This window comes from Psammomys obesus, unplaced genomic scaffold (assembly GCF_907164565.1).
Source record: "Psammomys obesus unplaced genomic scaffold, mPsaObe1.curated_primary_1811, whole genome shotgun sequence".
Classification (NCBI taxonomy): Eukaryota; Metazoa; Chordata; class Mammalia; order Rodentia; family Muridae; genus Psammomys; species Psammomys obesus.
The window spans coordinates 2,343,739-2,361,836 of record NW_026596131.1 but is presented as its reverse complement, the minus strand read 5'-3'; the positions used below and the strand labels follow the sequence as shown (position 1 = coordinate 2,361,836).

General features: G+C 40.6%; 1 protein-coding gene across 2 annotated transcripts in view; it reads right to left on the bottom strand.

Annotated features, from left to right (window-relative positions):
- The window catches only part of Ddx42 (DEAD-box helicase 42), a 38,030-nt gene extending 20,145 nt beyond the window's left edge, over positions 1-17,885 (bottom strand). The window contains exons 1-4 of one of the 2 annotated variants that reach the window (XM_055592241.1): positions 17,718-17,885; positions 5,714-5,945; positions 4,887-5,037; positions 167-228 (exon numbers count right to left, since the gene is read on the bottom strand). In XM_055592241.1, the coding sequence (XP_055448216.1) occupies positions 167-228; positions 4,887-5,037; positions 5,714-5,934 (434 nt within the window). In that variant the 5' untranslated portion in view covers positions 5,935-5,945; positions 17,718-17,885. Of the gene's footprint in view, positions 1-166; positions 229-1,110; positions 1,151-4,886; positions 5,038-5,713; positions 5,946-17,717 lie in introns of those variants that run through there. The other variant, XM_055592242.1, reaches the window with a different exon arrangement.
- Between the last annotated feature and the right edge of the window lie 213 nt (positions 17,886-18,098).

Below are 18,098 nucleotides of genomic sequence, written 5' to 3'. Positions count from 1 at the left end.
ACTTCTGCCACCTTGATATCTAGAGAAATACTCAAGATACAGACATATCTCAAGTAAACATCTTTGTGTACTTTAATATTCTTCCTTTATAAATTTTTATGAATAATCTTTGTGATACTTCGACAATTTCTATGTAACCTTTGTGAGAGTGAAGAAAACAACTTACTTTACATTTTTTCTTTCCTTGTCCTTTTCTTCAAGTCTCTTCATGTCTCTAGCTGCCTGATCCTAATGAAACAAAAGGCTACATGGAGTCATAGCAATTTAAAGCACTGCAAGAGAAATTTCAATACAAACAGTTTATACACTGAAACATGTTCATCACAGCTTTCCTTACGTGTTTTGACACTTGCATTTTTATGTAACCTTTCAGGAAGCTTTGACAAATATTTTTCAAAAACAAATATCCAAATGTCTTTTACTATACATAGGATTTCAATTTTTAATTATAATACATGTCATACATACATATACATTTACTAAATACGTAATTCACCAATAATTTTTGCTAATTTTTCTTAGAAAATAACTTGCTACAGATGTCCTTAAATTCAAGCAAATCAGACTTTCTTTAAGTGTAGCTTGAAATAAATAGGCCTAGTTAAAACAACAAAACCAAAATCCACCACCACCACCAAAATAAACAAAAAACAAAAGCCAAAGGTGGGGGGGAAATATGTACATTGAGTTCTGGCTCTTATTTTAAAAGGATGACTCTGACCTTAAGAGTGATTCTCCCCTCCCCTCCCCTCCCCTTTCTTTCTTTTTTCCAGCAGCAGCGGTGGGGGGTGGGGGTGGGGTTGAGGGTATGTCTTTTTGAGGCGAGGTCTTTCTATGGCCTAGGCCTGCCCCCCCTAATGATGCTCCTTCTTCAGCCTGTCTAGTGGTGCAAGTGCTGTGATTATAGGCTAGGCCACCGTATCTGGCCCTATAGTGACCCTGCCTCCCAACATGTGGCAAATAAACTTGTTTTTACAAATTTAGAGTGCGGTGGGATGAGTAAGAATAGTGATACAGGCTGGCAGGGGCTAGAGATGCTTCTAAACATTCCCCAACAAGCATAGCCCTAAAGCCCTGCAAGTGGCACACACCTTTAATCCAAGCACTTACAAGGTAAAGGTAGGCAAATCTTTGTGAGTTCAAGGCCGGGCTGGTTTACATAGTGAGTTCCAGGAAGCAGGGATATACTGCTGTGGATATAAACATGTTTCTGTTTTGGTCCCAGGTGTGAGATGTGGGACTGACTCAGATGGTCCACAGCAGCAATTTGCCTCATGCAGGCTCTGAGAGGAGCTCTTTGCCAGTTGCAGATAGTTTAAATCTGAGGACTTTGGAGAGAGAATAAATTAAATGCCAGAGCCCAGAGAGTGTGGAGGCTCCAAGAAAGAACAAGGCTGTTCCTGTTTCCCCTTTGCTGCTCCCTAGTTGCTGTTGTGAGACAAGAAGTTGGAGATCGGGCTGGAGAGATGGCTCACAGGTTAATAGCACTAGCTGCTCTTCCAGAGGTGCTGAGTTCAATTCCCAGCAACCACATGGTGGCTCACAGCCATCTAGAATGAGATCTCGTGTCCTCTTCTGGCAAGCAGGTGTACATGCAGACAGAACATTGTATACATAAGAAATAAATAAATTAAAAAAAAAAAAAAAAGTTGGAGATCTCCTGAAACAAGGATTGGATTGGCTCCAAGGAACCTAACCAGCAGTAAGCAGCTAAGAGAACTGCGCCCCCTCTCCCACTAACCCTTTCTATCTCCTACCTGATGTTTGGGTGCTGGAAGGGACTGGAATGGAGTAGGGAGAAAAAAAATTTTAAAAATGTAAAAAAAGTTTTAAAAACCTACGCCAACAGTACACAGAGAGACTCTCTCAAAACCAAAAACAAAACCCTGTAACAAAAATTACCTAATCATAAATATTAATAAGGTTAAAAATGTGCTATAAGCCACTAAATTAAAATCTTTAGGAACAGAATTAAAAGTGTATCGTTGTTATGCTTTCCATAGGCCATTCTTATACAATAAAAAAATGACAATGACAAATCACTGATCTAAGCTGATCCTTTGTTTTATACATTTGGAAGTCAATGCTAGAAAAATTATTTTTTCCCAAAGCCTTTGACGATCAAGAGAATGTGAATTTTTCTATCTATTTATTTTAATTTAATTATATGTATTTATATGTTTTGCCTGCAAGTATGTTTGTGTACCATGTGTGTAGAGTGCTTGCAGAGGCTGCAGGTGGCACTGATGCACTGGATTCCCTGGGGCTGGACTTAAAGAGTGTGAACTGCCATGCATGTACTGGGACGCAAACCCAGGTGGTACTCTGGAAGAGAAGACAGTGCTCTTACATCTGCTGAACTGTCTCTCCAGCCTTTGTACCTTTTCAAAAAAAGCGCCACTACATATGCCATGACATGATCAGCTGTTCTTATAACTTATAAATCAAAATTTTTCACCAAAGAGAAATTATTTTTAAAAGAAACACATTACATACAATCACTTTTGAAGGGACTGAGCTGCTAAAGACAAAGCTAGGGCTATAAACTGACCACAAAACCAACAATGTTGTTACATTTGAAACAAATCACTACATTTGCAGAACACAATTCTTTGGGGTTTGTTTTTCTAGACAAGGTTTCTCTGTGTAGCTTGGGGTTGTCTTGGAACTTACTCTGTAGACCAGGCCAGCTTTGAATTCAGGGATCTTTGCCTCCTGAGTGCTGGGATTCAAGGTCTGTCTGTGCCATCACACCTGGCTTATTTTTCTTTTTAAAAAGATTTATTATTATTATTATTATTATTATTATTATTATTATTGTATGAATGTTTTGCTTACATGTATGTAAGTGTACATGCTATGTGTGTTGAGGTGATTCATTTTTTTGCGCACGGTGTAAAGGTTGTCTTTGTATTATTCAAATGCTGACTTCTGTATCTGGAAAAGATCTGATTACAGGCCAGACTTTGTTATTATTCTTATTGCTGCATCATATTTTGTAAACACTCCCTCCAACACCTTCTGACTGGTTAATAAAGAGTTGAGCTGCCAATAGTTGAGGCAGAGAAAAAAGGTGGAAGTTCCAAGAGAGATAAGACAGTGTAGAGAAGCCTTTAGCTCAAGCTTTGGCTTTAGCTCCTCAGCTCCCTGGCTTTTTGGGCTTTAAACTAGCAAGCCTTTGGCCTTGGGTTTTTTTGGCCTTTTCTTCCTGGGCTGTCAGTTGTAATAGTGAGCCTTTTGGGCTTTTCCATCCGAATCTAGGCTGAGAAGGAAGATCAGGTGAGAGCTTTCTCTGCCTCTCTGAACTAGAAGATTTTCACCCCAGCTTCTGGCTCCTGAGTCCTTATTGGTAAAATGGTACGGCTGGGATTTTCCATCATTTAAACAACAAAAAAACATTGTGTATAAGTCATCTCAAACACTACAAATCTCTCATTTTTAAAGTTAACTATTTAACATATTTATTCAATACCTACTATGTTGTAATACACATGTATGCCCTGAATAATTTTTGTAAGTTTTGTTAAGTGTCTTCAATGGTTTGTTGACTTGCCAAAATATGTAAGTTAAGATCAGGACCGTTATTCATGGTTTTAATCCCAGAATTCAGAATGCGGAGACAGAAAGATCACTGTGAGTTCAAGGCCAGCCTGGTATAGTGAGCTACAGAATAACCAGGACTACATAAACACCGTCTCAAAACAAACAAATCTAAGCTAGAAGAACTGAGAGACAAAGAATATGGGGACTAGAGTTGAATTCTGGCTTGGCCATCTACAAGGTTTATTTTCTTTAGACAAATAAGTTTGTTTAAATCCAAAGTGAGAAATCTAAGTATCTAACAGGTAACAAGCTAGCAATAAATGAATAAAGCCAGGATTTAAAAAAAAAAAAAAATTGTATACATGCCTTGAGCACAGGTCTTATGAGGTAAGCTGTCATGGTGCAAGAATACGTTATTAAGGCTGCTGCGCGAGAAGAGGCATCAGTCTTACTTGGTTTTATGGTTGATAAAAGTTGGTCAAAGGATACATGGAAGTCATAATTTAGTTATGAAGTGTTCCTAAAAAAGGGTCCTTTGTGGGAGGGGACGCTGTGATGAGGAGGCAAAGTGAATAAATAACCTAATAAAAGAATAAGGGTCCTACATTGGGCTTAGTGCAGAGTTGGTGGCATTTCAGAGAAAGCTCTAGAAACTTTAGGTGGTGGATCCTTGTGGCTGTCTTGTTTCCGGCCTTTTCCTGTCTCTGGTTCCTTAACATCAAGGTGTGAACTGTTGTGCTCCACCACACCGTTCCCATAATAAGAAACTGATTCCAGTGAAACTGTGATTTCTCCTCTGAGCTGGCTTCCCTCAGGTACGGTCAGAATGGTGCTGTCTGACTAATACAGGAGTACATTCCATTATTCCACTTTTATAGATTTGAAGTTTCCCATACTTTAAGTTCAGAGCAAAATGTCAGAGATGGGAAGAAAACAAGAAAGTACAAAAACCAAAAGATGCCTGAGACAATGTAAGAAGGTAGTTACGATTTCAGTTTCTATAGACAAGTGATGATTGTTGATAATGCTGATAAACAGGAAAGAACAAAACTGCAGAATACAGAACTTTTACCTGTGTACAGAGTTCTTTAGGTTTAGCTTCCTTATGAAGTAGGAGTTAATAAATGCTAGATTGCATAGACAGCATTCCACTTAAGAATATACTAACATTATTATAACAAAACATTCATTTAACTATGTTCAAATGTTGCAATTTACTATTCCTGCTATTTAGTGATTACCTCAGAAAATTCTAAAAACACCAACATCAAACAAAAAGACCAAAAAAAAGGGACCATTGCTACCTATTTCAATCTGCTCAGTACTTTAAGGAACAAACTTGCCTCCACTTCAGCCATGAATGCCTCTAAGGGATCATCATCACTGTCAGAATCTGCTGGCTTGGAATGGAACTGCTGGCGGGTAGGTGAGTTTTCAGCAGGAATATAAGGTAAATCCACATTGCTGGAATCTTCTTCTTCATCTTCAAAATACCTGAAAATTAAAACAGAGACTAGTAAAGTGACTGAAACCTTCACCAACACAACTTTCACTGTGGTACATTACACTATTAAGAGTATTCTTGCGGGGTGGTGGTAGTGTATGCCTTTGATGCCAGCACTCAGGAAGCAGAACTCTATGAGTTCAAGGCCAGTCTGGTCTACAGAGTAAGTTCCAGGACAGCCAGAGCTCGACAGAGAAACCCTGTCTCAAAAAACCAGAAAAAATTCTCAGCTGGGTTTGTTGGCACATGTCAGTAAACCTATAGCACTAAGGAGATCAAAGAAGGAGGATCGTGAGTTCAAGGCCAGGTAGGGCTACATATTGAGATCCTGCTTCAAAAAACAAGTCCACCAAATGCCACATGAATTATATAAAATCTTCAGTAGAGTTTAAGCTTCAGTTGACTCAAACACCAAAATCACATGTTTATTGTGTTACCTAGTGATTAGAACACTAATCAGGAAGAAAACTTTCCTAGAATAATATAAGCAAGCATACAATTATTATAGTCCTTAAACAAATTTAAAAGTAACAAACTGTGTCGGGGTGGGGGATCCCAATCCTGGAAGTCATTAGTATTACTTGAAAAACAAGATTTTTTTGCTTCAATTTCTGCCAAAGGAATAAAGAACTCAAACTGGTTCAATCACCAAGAATTATCACTTACGCATTTTCTTCATCAAAGTTAGCCCGTTTAGATCCAATTTTGTAGAAAGAAGGAAGCTGTGGTGGAGCAGACTTTCCAAATCCAGAAGAAGAGCTGGCTGCCCCAAAGGCACTATGGGACTGCTGTGGCAGTTTGGCTTCCTCCTTCTTCCCAGCACTGATGGCAAAACCTCCAAAGCCAAATCCCCGCTTGGTTCCAGGGCCACCTTTATTCCAGTTCATGATGCCAATGACTAGTGTTAGGAACAAGATACACACACACAGTAATGTGACTTTGTAAACAGGCTCAGTAACCTTCCTGTCATTTTCAGTATCTATCCACAAATTTCATTTTTGATGGTACTACTTATGGTGGAGTACTTGCACCCCAGCCGCAGCACCACATAAACGCTATACCGACCTTCACATACAACCATAATCACAACCAAATAATTACTTTTCTGTGAAAATATTTAAGAAACCATACTATTATCCATTTTATTGAGATCCCAAACAAAAGGAATAATTTTATTAGGTTGCCTAAAATACTTTTTATTACAGGGGGTTGTCAAAAATGCCCATAAAACATTAACTACTCTGGGGCCTTTCATATGGAATAGACATTACAGGGCAATCTCCTAATCTTTATTATTATTTGTGTGTGTGTGTGTGTGTGTGTGTGTGTGTGTGTGTGTGTGTGTACGTGTAAACACGAGCTCTGGCACAAGTGTGGGGATAAAAGGACAACTCTCAACAGTTTCTCTTCTGTTACCTTGTGGAACCGAGATTAAAATTCAAATTTATCAGGCCTCTTCCAAGGTATCTCATTGGCCATTAATCTTTGCTTGATTCTCCCCCTTTCTTGTAGTCTAAGTTGGTCTCAAAGTCAGAGTTCTACCTGTCTCTTGAGTGCTATGATTAAAGGTGTGTGCCACCACCCCTGGCTTAAATATATATATATTTTAATATTTATTATGTTCTGTCTGCATGTACACTTGCATGCCAGAAGAGGGCACCAGATCTCATTATACTGATTGTGAGCCACCACATGGTTGCTGGGAAATGAACTCAGGACCTCTGGAAGAGCAGCCAGTGCTCTTAACCTCTGAGCCATCTCTCCAGCCCCTAAATATTTTTTCTTAAGAATTTATATTGTACCATAAGACAAACAAACAAACAAACAAAAACCTAATGCTTGCTATCACAAAGACTAAAAAGTCAGTAGAAAGACTAAACCTGGTATGGTTGTAGATACCTATAATCTCAGCACTCAGAAGGCTTGGGAGCTCAAGGCCAGTCTGAGTCACATAGAGACTAGTCTCAAAGACACTGTTTCACTGATGGAAAAAAAAGGCAAATGCTATCCCAAACTAAAAGTAGAAATTATCCCTCGGTAATAACATCTGTAAGAATCAAAGAACTAAACTTCAAAAGGCAAGATACTATCTATATACATGTCCCTAAGAGACAGCTAAAGCCCATACATTTATTCAACCATTGCCCACTAGAACACCATTCAGGAAAAAAAAAAACAATTGCTTTGAGTATTCTATAGTTAAGGATTCAAATAAAGTGTCCTTGGTATCAACAAAATCAATTTACAATTTTTATTAGTCTTGTCTCCAAAATACTTTTTAAAAATAATGTAATTTACCTAAGTTTTTGAGGAAAGAAAAAAAAAAAAACAGGAAAAAAGGAACAAAATTTAAAACTATCTGAGGCTGGGCATGGTAACACATGTCTTTATTTCCAGCACTCAGGAAGCTGCAGCAGGTGGATCTTTATGAGTTCAAGGACAGTCTGGTCTATATAGGAGTTCTGTGCACGCTCCCGCGCGTGTACACACACACACACACACACACACACACACACACAGACACACACACACACACACAGTTTTCTTTCCTAGATATAGAATTGTTACATTCATTGTTAATTTTCATGAGTGTGTATATACACACACAAAATTCAAGCAAAACTGAAACAATGTATTGTTACTGACTCTTTACCTGATATACTGTCAATCAATGGCAGTAAATATATCTACTCCTGGTTCATAATATATGTTTTCAAATCGTCTTTATTCCCTTAGCATAAGTTTAAAATGTAATTTACTTAGTCAAGAACACATTCACTCTGAGACTTTAACATTCTAATGATTACTTGCATTTACAGACATGTCTATTACACACTGAGTAAAATGAGGGCACTGAGGTGGGTGGTGTGATTCTATTTATATAAAAGCATATGCTATATACAGTTAGAACACCATCAAAATGCCAACAGTTGTTTTTCCTGCTTTCCTGTTTACTATTAATAGGGAATGGATATCAAATGTTTATAACAGATTCTAAAGCCAACGTGGAGTCGAAGAAAATACTTTTTACATTTAACATGATTAAAGGGGTGGAGAACAATAGGCTTATTATTTTTCTGTCTCCATGCCCCTTACATATATATCCTCTACAGGATGTCTGAACTATCATATAGCATTTAATTTAACTTGTTTGGTGTAATATTTAAGGTACCTATTATCACCCTTAGCTCCAGAAAGAGACTGTTTTCCTTCAATTTTGGCCCTTCCATACATTTCATTTTGGACTTTTCATAAATCTTCAGCAGCATCATTAACAGTGTTCCCAGCAATAGGAAACCTAGGTATAAGGATCACCTCAGTGAGTTCTAGACTGGCTTGGGGTCAAACATTCCATAAAGGGGTTCCTTTAACCAAGAAATCAATGCAATTTTAGTTGAGATGAACTTCATGTAAGAAATACAGGCAAGAGCTGGAGAGGTGTCACAGTGGTTTAGAGCATTGGCTGCTCTTCCAGAGGATCCAGGTTCAATTTCCAGCAACCACATGGCAGCTCACAGCTGTCTGTAACTCCAGTTCCAGAGGATCTGACATCACTTTGATACACATGCAGGCAAAACACTAACTCACATAAAATTAACAAAAAGTAAAAGCAAAACAAAATTTAATGTCTGATATATGTGTATATACATACATATTTACACACACACACACACACACACATTTTTTCCCCCTGAGACTTGGTTTGTAACATAGCCTTGGCTGTCTTGGACTATGCAGACCAGATTGGCCTTGAATTCCAAGATCCACCTGCTTCTGCCTCCTGAGCAACAGGATAAAGGTATGTGCCGCCGTGCTTGGCTATCTGATAACACCTTTTATTTTATGTGATGGGGATGGTTATTTTGCCAGTATGTATGGCTGCATACATACCCCCTGCATTCCTGGTGCCTGAAGAGCCAGAGGAAGTGTCAGATCTTCTGTAACTGGATGTATAATGGTTGTAAGGTGCCATGTGGGTGCTGGAAATCAAATTTGGATCCCCTGGAAGAGCAGCCAGTGCTTTAACTGTTGAGTCATCTCTCTAGCTCGTGATAATACTTTTTTAGTTTACAAGCCTATCCTATTAAGAATTCTTAATAAGTAACAAGATGGATTTTAAATTTTAATTTCATTTTTTTCTCACTCTACATTGTAGGGAGCAATGAAGTCCTGAGTAAATGACATTAGCATGCCTGTTAAGTGCCACAGTACTTCAGCCATGGAAATGGCAAGGCCCTTCCTTCAGCCAGGTATCCCCATCCCAGTGTGAACAGAAAGTATCAACCAACCACAGCTTCACTGTAGGTGACTGATGATGACTGAGCCCGAGACTGCCTCCTGTGCAGAAGCCCGTACTGAGGCGAGCTAAGCAGCATCTTGGTGCAGCTGTATATAACAAGCCCACTGAGCTCCCAGCAGCTACACCTCCACCAGAGTGCACGACCCACCTGACCTCAGCTTCTCTGCATGTGTGTCTGTTAGTTCTTCATTCCCTGTTGCCCCACTCACTCAGGTCAATCCCTATAGAGATCATGGCAGTATACAATATATGCTAACGAACCAAAGAAATCAGAAACAGAAAAAGGACAGTGGAAAGACTGAAAGGTTGATGAGGAAGCAAGTATATTTGGATTCTGGTCATCTGCTCAGTGGTAGGGCTGGAGCATTGGCCTAGTATGCACGAAGCTATAGTTTCATCTCAGTAACACAAAACCAAACCAAATAAAGCATAATGTCTTCTTTTTAAAAATGTATTTATTATTTATAGAGCATTCTGCTTGCATGTGTGCCTGTGCACCAGAAGAGGGCACCAGATCTCACTATAGGTTACTATGAGCCACCATGTGGTTGCTGGGAATTGAACTCAGGACCTTTGGAAGAACAGTCAGTGTTTTTAACCTCTGAGCCATCTCTCCAGCCCCCACACAATGTCTTCTTACAAAGGAAGGACACTAAGTTTGTGGTGGTTAGAGAGGGGTTCCTGAGTTGATTAGAGAAGAAAGGTTCACAAGTTTTCCTGGAGGTGACACTGACTCTACGTTTTGAAATATGAAGTAGTAGCGGATCAGAGAAACGCCCCAGGGACATAATTTTCGAAAAGGCAGAACACACCTACGATGCCATCGCTCTAGAGTGAGACCAACCTGGGCTGCACAGTGAAAGCCTATCTTAAACAAAGGAAGGGAAGAAGGCGAGCAAACTTTAGCTCAGCTAACAGGAGCCCCAGCTCATACAGAACTCAGCAGTAGGCGAGTGTTGTCCCATGTGTGAGCTATAATTCCTACAAAACGAAACATGCGTGCTTTAGTTTACTTGGTATGCTAAGAGTGTAGCACAGAAAAAACATTTTTTTCTTCCTAAAATAATCATTAATTCTAAACAAAAAGGGACAAGTTTCACTTCAATGTTTTAGAAAGACTGCTTGCGAAACAGCAGAAAAAATTAACAAGCTTTCTTTTTTTTAAATTTTAGGTTAACAGAGGAAGTAATCTATTTCACCACAGCAGCTTCATATAAATCCCACCATATTTTGTTGGCTTTGGTTCCAAAGAGCAGAATCTTGAACAAAGGAAGTGTCTGGAAGGAAGGAGAAAAAGAAAGCAGATATGAGCCATTTATTTAAGTATCCAAGGGAGAGAGTCAATAGGATAGCATGGTCAAAAAGTGATAAAAACAACTTGGGAGGCTTTAAAGATTGGGTAAAGGGTTGTGGTGTCATTAACAAGAGATGGAAAATGCAGGGTCATGTGTGGAAATGGGCAAGTATATGTTTCATATATGTGGGAAAGCAAAGGGGAGATGCCAAAGAGAGGAACCGCAGAGAGCAGAGATGCAGAAGAGCTACAGATCTGATGGACATATCGAACCTGAGAACACTGATATGGATAAACTTGGAGAAAGAAGGCATGGTAAGAAGCACTATAAATCTCAAAGTATGTCAATATTTAGGAATGGGCAGGAGAGAAGATGCTTGCACGGAGAACTGAGGAATGGAGAATATTAAAACATAATAAGTTCATAACACCCTAATTTTTATTTTGTTGTATGAAGTTTAAAAAGATAAACATTTGTTGTTTAGGCTCTTAAAAAACAATCTGCATTTCCTAAGCAAACACTGAGGGGCTGGAGAGATGCCTCAGTGGTTAGAAGCACTCACTGCTCTTCCAAAGGTCCTGAGTTCAACTTCCAGCACCAGCATGGCAGCTCACAACTGTCTGAGGCTGTCTTCTGATGTGGGCGCAAAGTATTCACATACGTAAAATACATGAATAAATAAATCTTAAAAAAAAAAAAACAAAAAAAAAAAAAAACAAAACTGTTTGAAAAGCCATCCATTGGGGGCCAGAGAGACGGCTCAACTGTTAAGAGCACAGCCTGCTTTTCCAGAGGTTCTGAGTTCAAGTCCCAGCAACCACAAGGTGACTCACAACCATCTGCACTGGGGTCTGATGCCCTCTTCTGGCATGCAGGTGTACATGCAGATAGAGCACTCATACATAAAATAAATATTATCTAAGAAAATATATTTAAAAAAAGAGAAAAGCCATCCACCACTGGTTAACCTAGTCAAAAGGATAAGAATATTTAATATTAGCTGGGCATGGTGACGCACGCCTATAACCCCAGCACTCTGGGAGGCAGAGGCAGGTGGAGCTCTGTGAGTTTGAGGCCAGCCTGGTCTGTAAAGTGAGTCCAGGACAGCTAAGGCTGTACAGAGAAACCCTGTCTTAAAACATTTATCAAACAGCTCTGAAACCTTGCCTCTGCCTCCACAAATACTTCTCAAATTGATGACAGAAAAGAAAATGGAACCATTCGGAGGCTTCAGGACACATATTTACCACATGGCTTCCTGTACTCAGGTAAACTTCACCAAAAACAAATTCAACAACAAATCCAGTTTTAAAAATAGGGAAGGGGGTGCCAGGTGTGGTAACATGTACTTTAATCCCAGCACTTAGAAGGCAGAGGCACACAGATCTCTGGAGTTTGAAGCCAGCCTGGTCTACAAAGACCGAGAATTAAACAGAGAAACCCTTCTTGATAAACAAAATTAAATGAATGAATAAATAAACAAACAAACAATAAAAAAAGGATCTTAAGTACAAGACCAGCTTGGTCTACATGGTAAGATATTGTCTCAAAAATCCCTATATTACAAACAACAAAGGAAATGTAAATCAAAACAACGGGATACCATTTCATATCAATTAGGATGGCTATTATTAAAAAACAGTGGGCTATATCATAATGCCTCAAACAAATCCCCCAGAAAACACTTTTATCAAGATATCCTTGAAAGCAAAGGCCCCCCCGCCCCCATCTTGCCAAAACAGAAGCTTCGAAAGCCAAAGCAGTACTGAATGATGCTCAACAGTCACAAAAATAAAGATCAGCACATCACTCACCTTCTGGCTGTCCCAGACAATACTAACCAAACAACAAGTATCCTCAAAAAAGTGCTCTCAAGAGAAATACATTTCATCATTATGCTATCAACCCACCTGCACAGTTGCCACAAGGAAGACAGAAGACAATCCAATCAGTTGTATTCACTGTGGATCATCAAAGCTGAAAGGCAACTCTACCACACCCTGACCAAGCTCAACAGCCTCATTAGGACTGATGGAAAGAAGGCATTTCCAGGTCTTTATTATGCTGTCAACAACAGTAGAATCATTTAAATTAAGTCTAGGGATTGAAAGTATAAATCTGGTAAAGAACGTTTTGGCAGAGATGTAGAGAAACTGGAACCTCTGCACATTACTGGTAGAATGGGGAATGGTTCAGTAGCTGTGGCAATCTGTTTTTCTTCAAAAAGAGCAAGCAGCGTCAACCCAACTCGGTGGGTAAGAGTACTTGCCTAGCTTGAGGACATGAGTTAATAAATCCCTGGGATCTACAAAGTGGAAACAGAACCAACTCTTCCAAGTTGTGTTCTGAAAACACACACACACACACACACACACACACACACACACACACATATTATATTTACTTTATTATTAAAAAAAAAAAACCCTTGGAAATAAACACTACACCAAAATTAACCAGGCCCAAATATATAACTATTATACAGTTAAGAGCTGCCATTCAAAACCTAAGCTGTAAAGCTCCATATTAAATATATGCACTTAGCCACCACTAAAACAAACTGAAATCCAAGACAGAATAGAGAGGGGGAATACATAAAATTTATCCTACTTAAATTCTGTCAATAAATGTTTCGGGATTTTTTTTTTTTTTGTTAATTAAAAGATGGAATTGGCATATAACCCAGAAATTCCACTTCTAGATATATACCCCCCAAACAAAAGCAAAGTTCACTTAAGTTCATAGCAACATTAACAGCAATAGGCAAAAGGCAGCTGCCACCCAGGCGTTCAATGACAGATGAATGGTTAAACAAAATGTTACATATATACATACAACAGAATATTATTTGGGTTTTAAAAGAAAATCCCAGGCACAGGATGAAATGCACAGTTCATTGGTGTGGTACTTGCCTGGCATAGGTGAGGCCTGAGATTCCTCTCAAGCACTGGGAAAAAAAACAAAACAAAACAAAAACCCAGAAACATTTACAAACTACAACACCTCATTTGAAAAAAGTAAAAACTAACCCATATAGCATTATCAATTGGAGCTGGACCTTGGCAGTACTAGCCACTGTTTACTTCTGAGCACCGACTGCTGCCGTGTGCTTCCCCCAACACTAGGAAGCACACAGTAAAGCACCTATGCAGATGTCATGAAGGCTTGTCTGTCCGCCTTCACCTCCACTACGACACTCCACAACTGACAGCTATCAAGCCCACAGCACTACTGGATGTTACAGCAAAACATATGGACTGCTTATTTTGTGTCAGGCAGTTTTTTGTTGTTGCTGTCTTTGGCTCAGAAGATACAAACATGGACTCAGAAAGCCCTGGGGGAAGGGGGGAACTGGAGAGATGGCTCAGGTTAAGAGCACTCGCTGCTCTTCCAAAGTCCTGAGTTCAAATCCCAGCAACCACAAGGTGGCTTGTAACCATCAATAGTAAGATCTGGTGTGCAGGCAGAATGTTGTATAAATAATAAATAAATCTTTAAAAAAAAGGCTCTCAGGGAATTCAATGTCGCTTCAATGCAGTGGGGAGGAAGGGAGGGAGAGTTGCTCGTATCGTTCAATTTCAGACAGTAAAAATACTATGAAATGAAAGCAAGCAGGGTTAAGACAAGCAGACAAGTAAAAGGACTCACTGAGGTAAATGACAATTAATAAGGCAATAGTTCCCATAACACTGTTTCAGGAATGTCTGCTGTACTAGAAAAGTCATGGGATACACATAATAGAAGCTGCATCTACAACTAGCAAACATTCCATAATAAATAGTGACTTTTATGTAGAAAAATATGAAATGAAGAATGAGACAAAATGAAATTTTTCTTTGCTTGGCAGAACAGCATTGTGTCTGTTAATATATGAAACCAAGGAAAGTCACATCAAAGCACAGACACTCAGCGAAACCATCTTCTTCCAAGTACCACTTTATGCTTCTGTCACTCACTTCAATTCAGTGGCCTCCAAAGTTACTCAGACTGGAATCTGCCACGCTGTGGCAGTATATGACTTTAACCACTCACACTGCCCAGGGTTTCCACACATGCACTTCCCAAAGAAAACCAAGCAGCCCAGTAGAGTTCTTGCTTCTACCTGGATTCCCTCACACTAACTCAGTTACTGACCCACCAAGGCACTTTTTACCTGCACAGCTTATTTGAATATGAATTCTAGCCCATCAACATGAAGATGATTTCTCTAGAAAGTGGTATTTCTGTCAAACTTTTTGTTTTTTAAAACAACTGACACTGTGTTATCTTTTTTTAAGTATAATTTAGTTTTTGTTTTTGAATTTTTATTATTATTACAATTTATTCACTTTGTACTATTGTCTGGGTACCAAAATGTAATGTTTTAGTAAGAAATCTTAACAGGATTTAACTCTAGCTGGCTATATCCAAACACCAGGACTGCCACTAATAACATGAATCTCAAAAGATGTTATTTAGCTCTCTGAACTCTAGATTTTCCATTTGCAAAATAGTTGAGAATAGCACATACCTTAAGACTTGGAGTAAAAATATGAGTTAATGGGGAAAAAAGTGTGGCGACCCATGCCTATAAACTCAGCACTCAAAAGGCTCACAAAGAGGATCCTGTGAGTTAAAGCCGAACTTAGGCTACACAGTGAGTTCTAGACCAACATGGCCTAAAGAGTGAGACTGTCCCAAATTCAATAAATAAAAAATCAAAGTAATAGATTTACCGAGGCATGGTAATATAGTGCTCAACACACATCTGCAAACATTTCTCCAGAAATCAATCTCCTCATTGGTAAATTGGTAATATAAAATCGCTTAACTCCGATTCACATTCAAGTGTCACACAGCACTCAAGACATGCTAATCACTTACCCACATGATTACAAGTGGGTAGGTTTCAGAAGAGAGCTACAGTGACAGCTGGTTAGTACCTACTCTACTTAATAACCTGCTTAATAATAAAGACATCTTAAACACAACAGAGCCAGTTACTTCTTTAATGATTTAATAGGAAATTGTAACAGAACAGTAAATAGCTATGTTCAAATTCTAATTTTGTCACTTTCTTTAATGTAATGAAAAGCTGCTAAAGACAGCCAAGAATTTCATCACATTCCAAACCTTAAAAAGTGAGTGCTGGGTGAGAGTTGTCTTTGAAGCACTCCTTTCCTATCAGTTTTAATGACGCCAAGGACAATTTGTACCTTTGAAATTGGTAGGACACAAATCTGAAGCTATCCCTCCATAAAGCACACCATGTTATCAGTCTAGATCACAGTGAATGTATTACAATGTAAGCCACATTTATCTCCCCTCTGCTCAGATAACCCCATTCCAGAGAGTGAAGACGGAATCTTCAAAACAGTCTACATGACCCTGGTTGTTCTGGTTTGCCCTCTTCTTTCCTGGTCTTATCACCTGTAATTCCCTTATTTGCTAAATGCTATAAACACACTGCTCCTCCAACAAGCTCAGCTCTGTTGTTTTCAAGGTCTTGACGATTGCTGTCCGCTTCTCCAGAAACTTCCCTGGGTAGACTCCCCTACCATCTTCTAGCCCGAAGGAGCTCCCAGATCACTCTATTGCAAAGTGCAGCTTCTCCCACTCCTCTCTTGCAGGCACAGATTACTCTTCTGCATACCACAAAGCACACATGTGTCTCTTAGTCTTTATCAGAAGGTTTCATGAGGGGTCTGGTGAAATGGTTCGGTGGGTAAAGGGTCACGACACCAAGCCTGACCTGAGTTCCATCCTGAGGTTCAACATGGTGGAAGGAGAAAAATCGACTGACTCCCATAGGTTGGCCTCTGACCTCTCTATACAGGAAGGTGTGGTGTACACACATAAATAAATACATGTAAAAAGTGTATTTAAAGACTTTCATGAGGGCAGGGGTCATAGACTTAATACTTAAGCAATGCAAGAGAGATGTTGCGCAGATGTGACAACTAAAAAAAAATTTTTTTTAAATGACTCACATTAGGCCATGTAATTCTTCTAGGTAAAGGAAAACAACGTTTTCACCTCTGGAACAATAAATGTTTGTATAAAACTTACTGCTCACTTTCTACCTGACAGAACAGGAGTGGGCTCTACAAAGTTTAAGCAAATTAAGACATAGTCCCTGCTGGGTGGTGTTGGAGCATGCCTTTAATCCCAGCACTCGGGAGGCGGAGGCAGGCAGATCTCCAGCGAGTTCGAGGCCAGCCTGATATACAAAGCGAGCTCCAGGACAGCCAGAGCTACACAGAGAAACCCTGTCTCGAAAAACAAAAAACAAAACAAAAAAAAAAAAAAAAAAAAAAAACAAACAAAAAGACATAGACCCTGCCGTTCAGGACCTGTGTATAGTAGACAATACAGAAATACTATTTGCATAAATAAATAAATAAATTAATTAAAAAAAAAAAACAATACGCCGGGAAGCCACAGGAAACGACAGCCTAAAGGAGTAGGGGCAAAGGGGGAAAAGCTGACATAAAATCTTAAACATGCCTCCACACTCTTGACTAGTGTAATTTTTCCTTATGTTTCTGGTACGTGCTTGCAAATCCATATAATTATTTACTCACAGCGGGTAGGCTCAAGTAGGCCGCAAAAAGTTTGTAACTATGGTGATGCTAATCATGATCTACTCAAGGTTTCACACAGATCGGTGACTTTTCACAGCCTTCGAATCCGTCAACTTCCGCTGCCGTAGAAGCCTGTTTGCGAGGCTGCAATCGCCAACAGCCGCCTACCAGGACCAACACACTTCCCCCGGCTCTCACAGCCTCGGAGCCCAGCACCCTGAAAATCCCTTCCCGTAGCCCATCAGGCACCGCCTCCGGAAAGCCGCCAAGAGGGCCTCGTTCAGACGCGCGAGGAGCGGACCGTGGGAAGGCAACGCAGCTCCGGAGGGCCGCCCTAGGGGCCCCAGGCCGCGCACCCGTCCCTCCCCGGATGCCCGCAGCCGCCCAGGTCCCGCGGCTCCGCCGATTCTTTGTTAAGCGAGGCCGAGGTTCCTCCGCCCTCGCCAGGCCCCAGTTACCTCCCGTGCCCCCGGGACCAGCGGCCCCGCGTCTGGAAAGCCGTCTACACAAACCTGCTGCTGCGGCTGCACACGCAGCTGCTCCTGCCGCCGGCGCGAAGGAAGCCCCACGGCCCGGAGAACGCGCGGCTTGCGGGGCCGCGTCCAGCCGAGCTCCTCCTCCGCCCCCTTCGCCGCCGCCGCCGCTGCCTCACGGCCCGTTGCTGACTGGGGGTGGGAGGGGAGGAGGAAGGCGCATCTGACATGCGCGCTCCGGAGGGCGCGAGCCGAAGGGTGTGGCTGGGGCTACGGGTCCCGAACGGCGCCAATTACGCCCGCCCTCCCGACTCCGGAACACATCGTGAGCGCGTCACACACTCTGGACAGGGGCCTGGTTCTGGACGGGCAGTGAGTGTGGCTCGCGTAGAGACTAGATCCGGGGTGAACCCAGCGGAG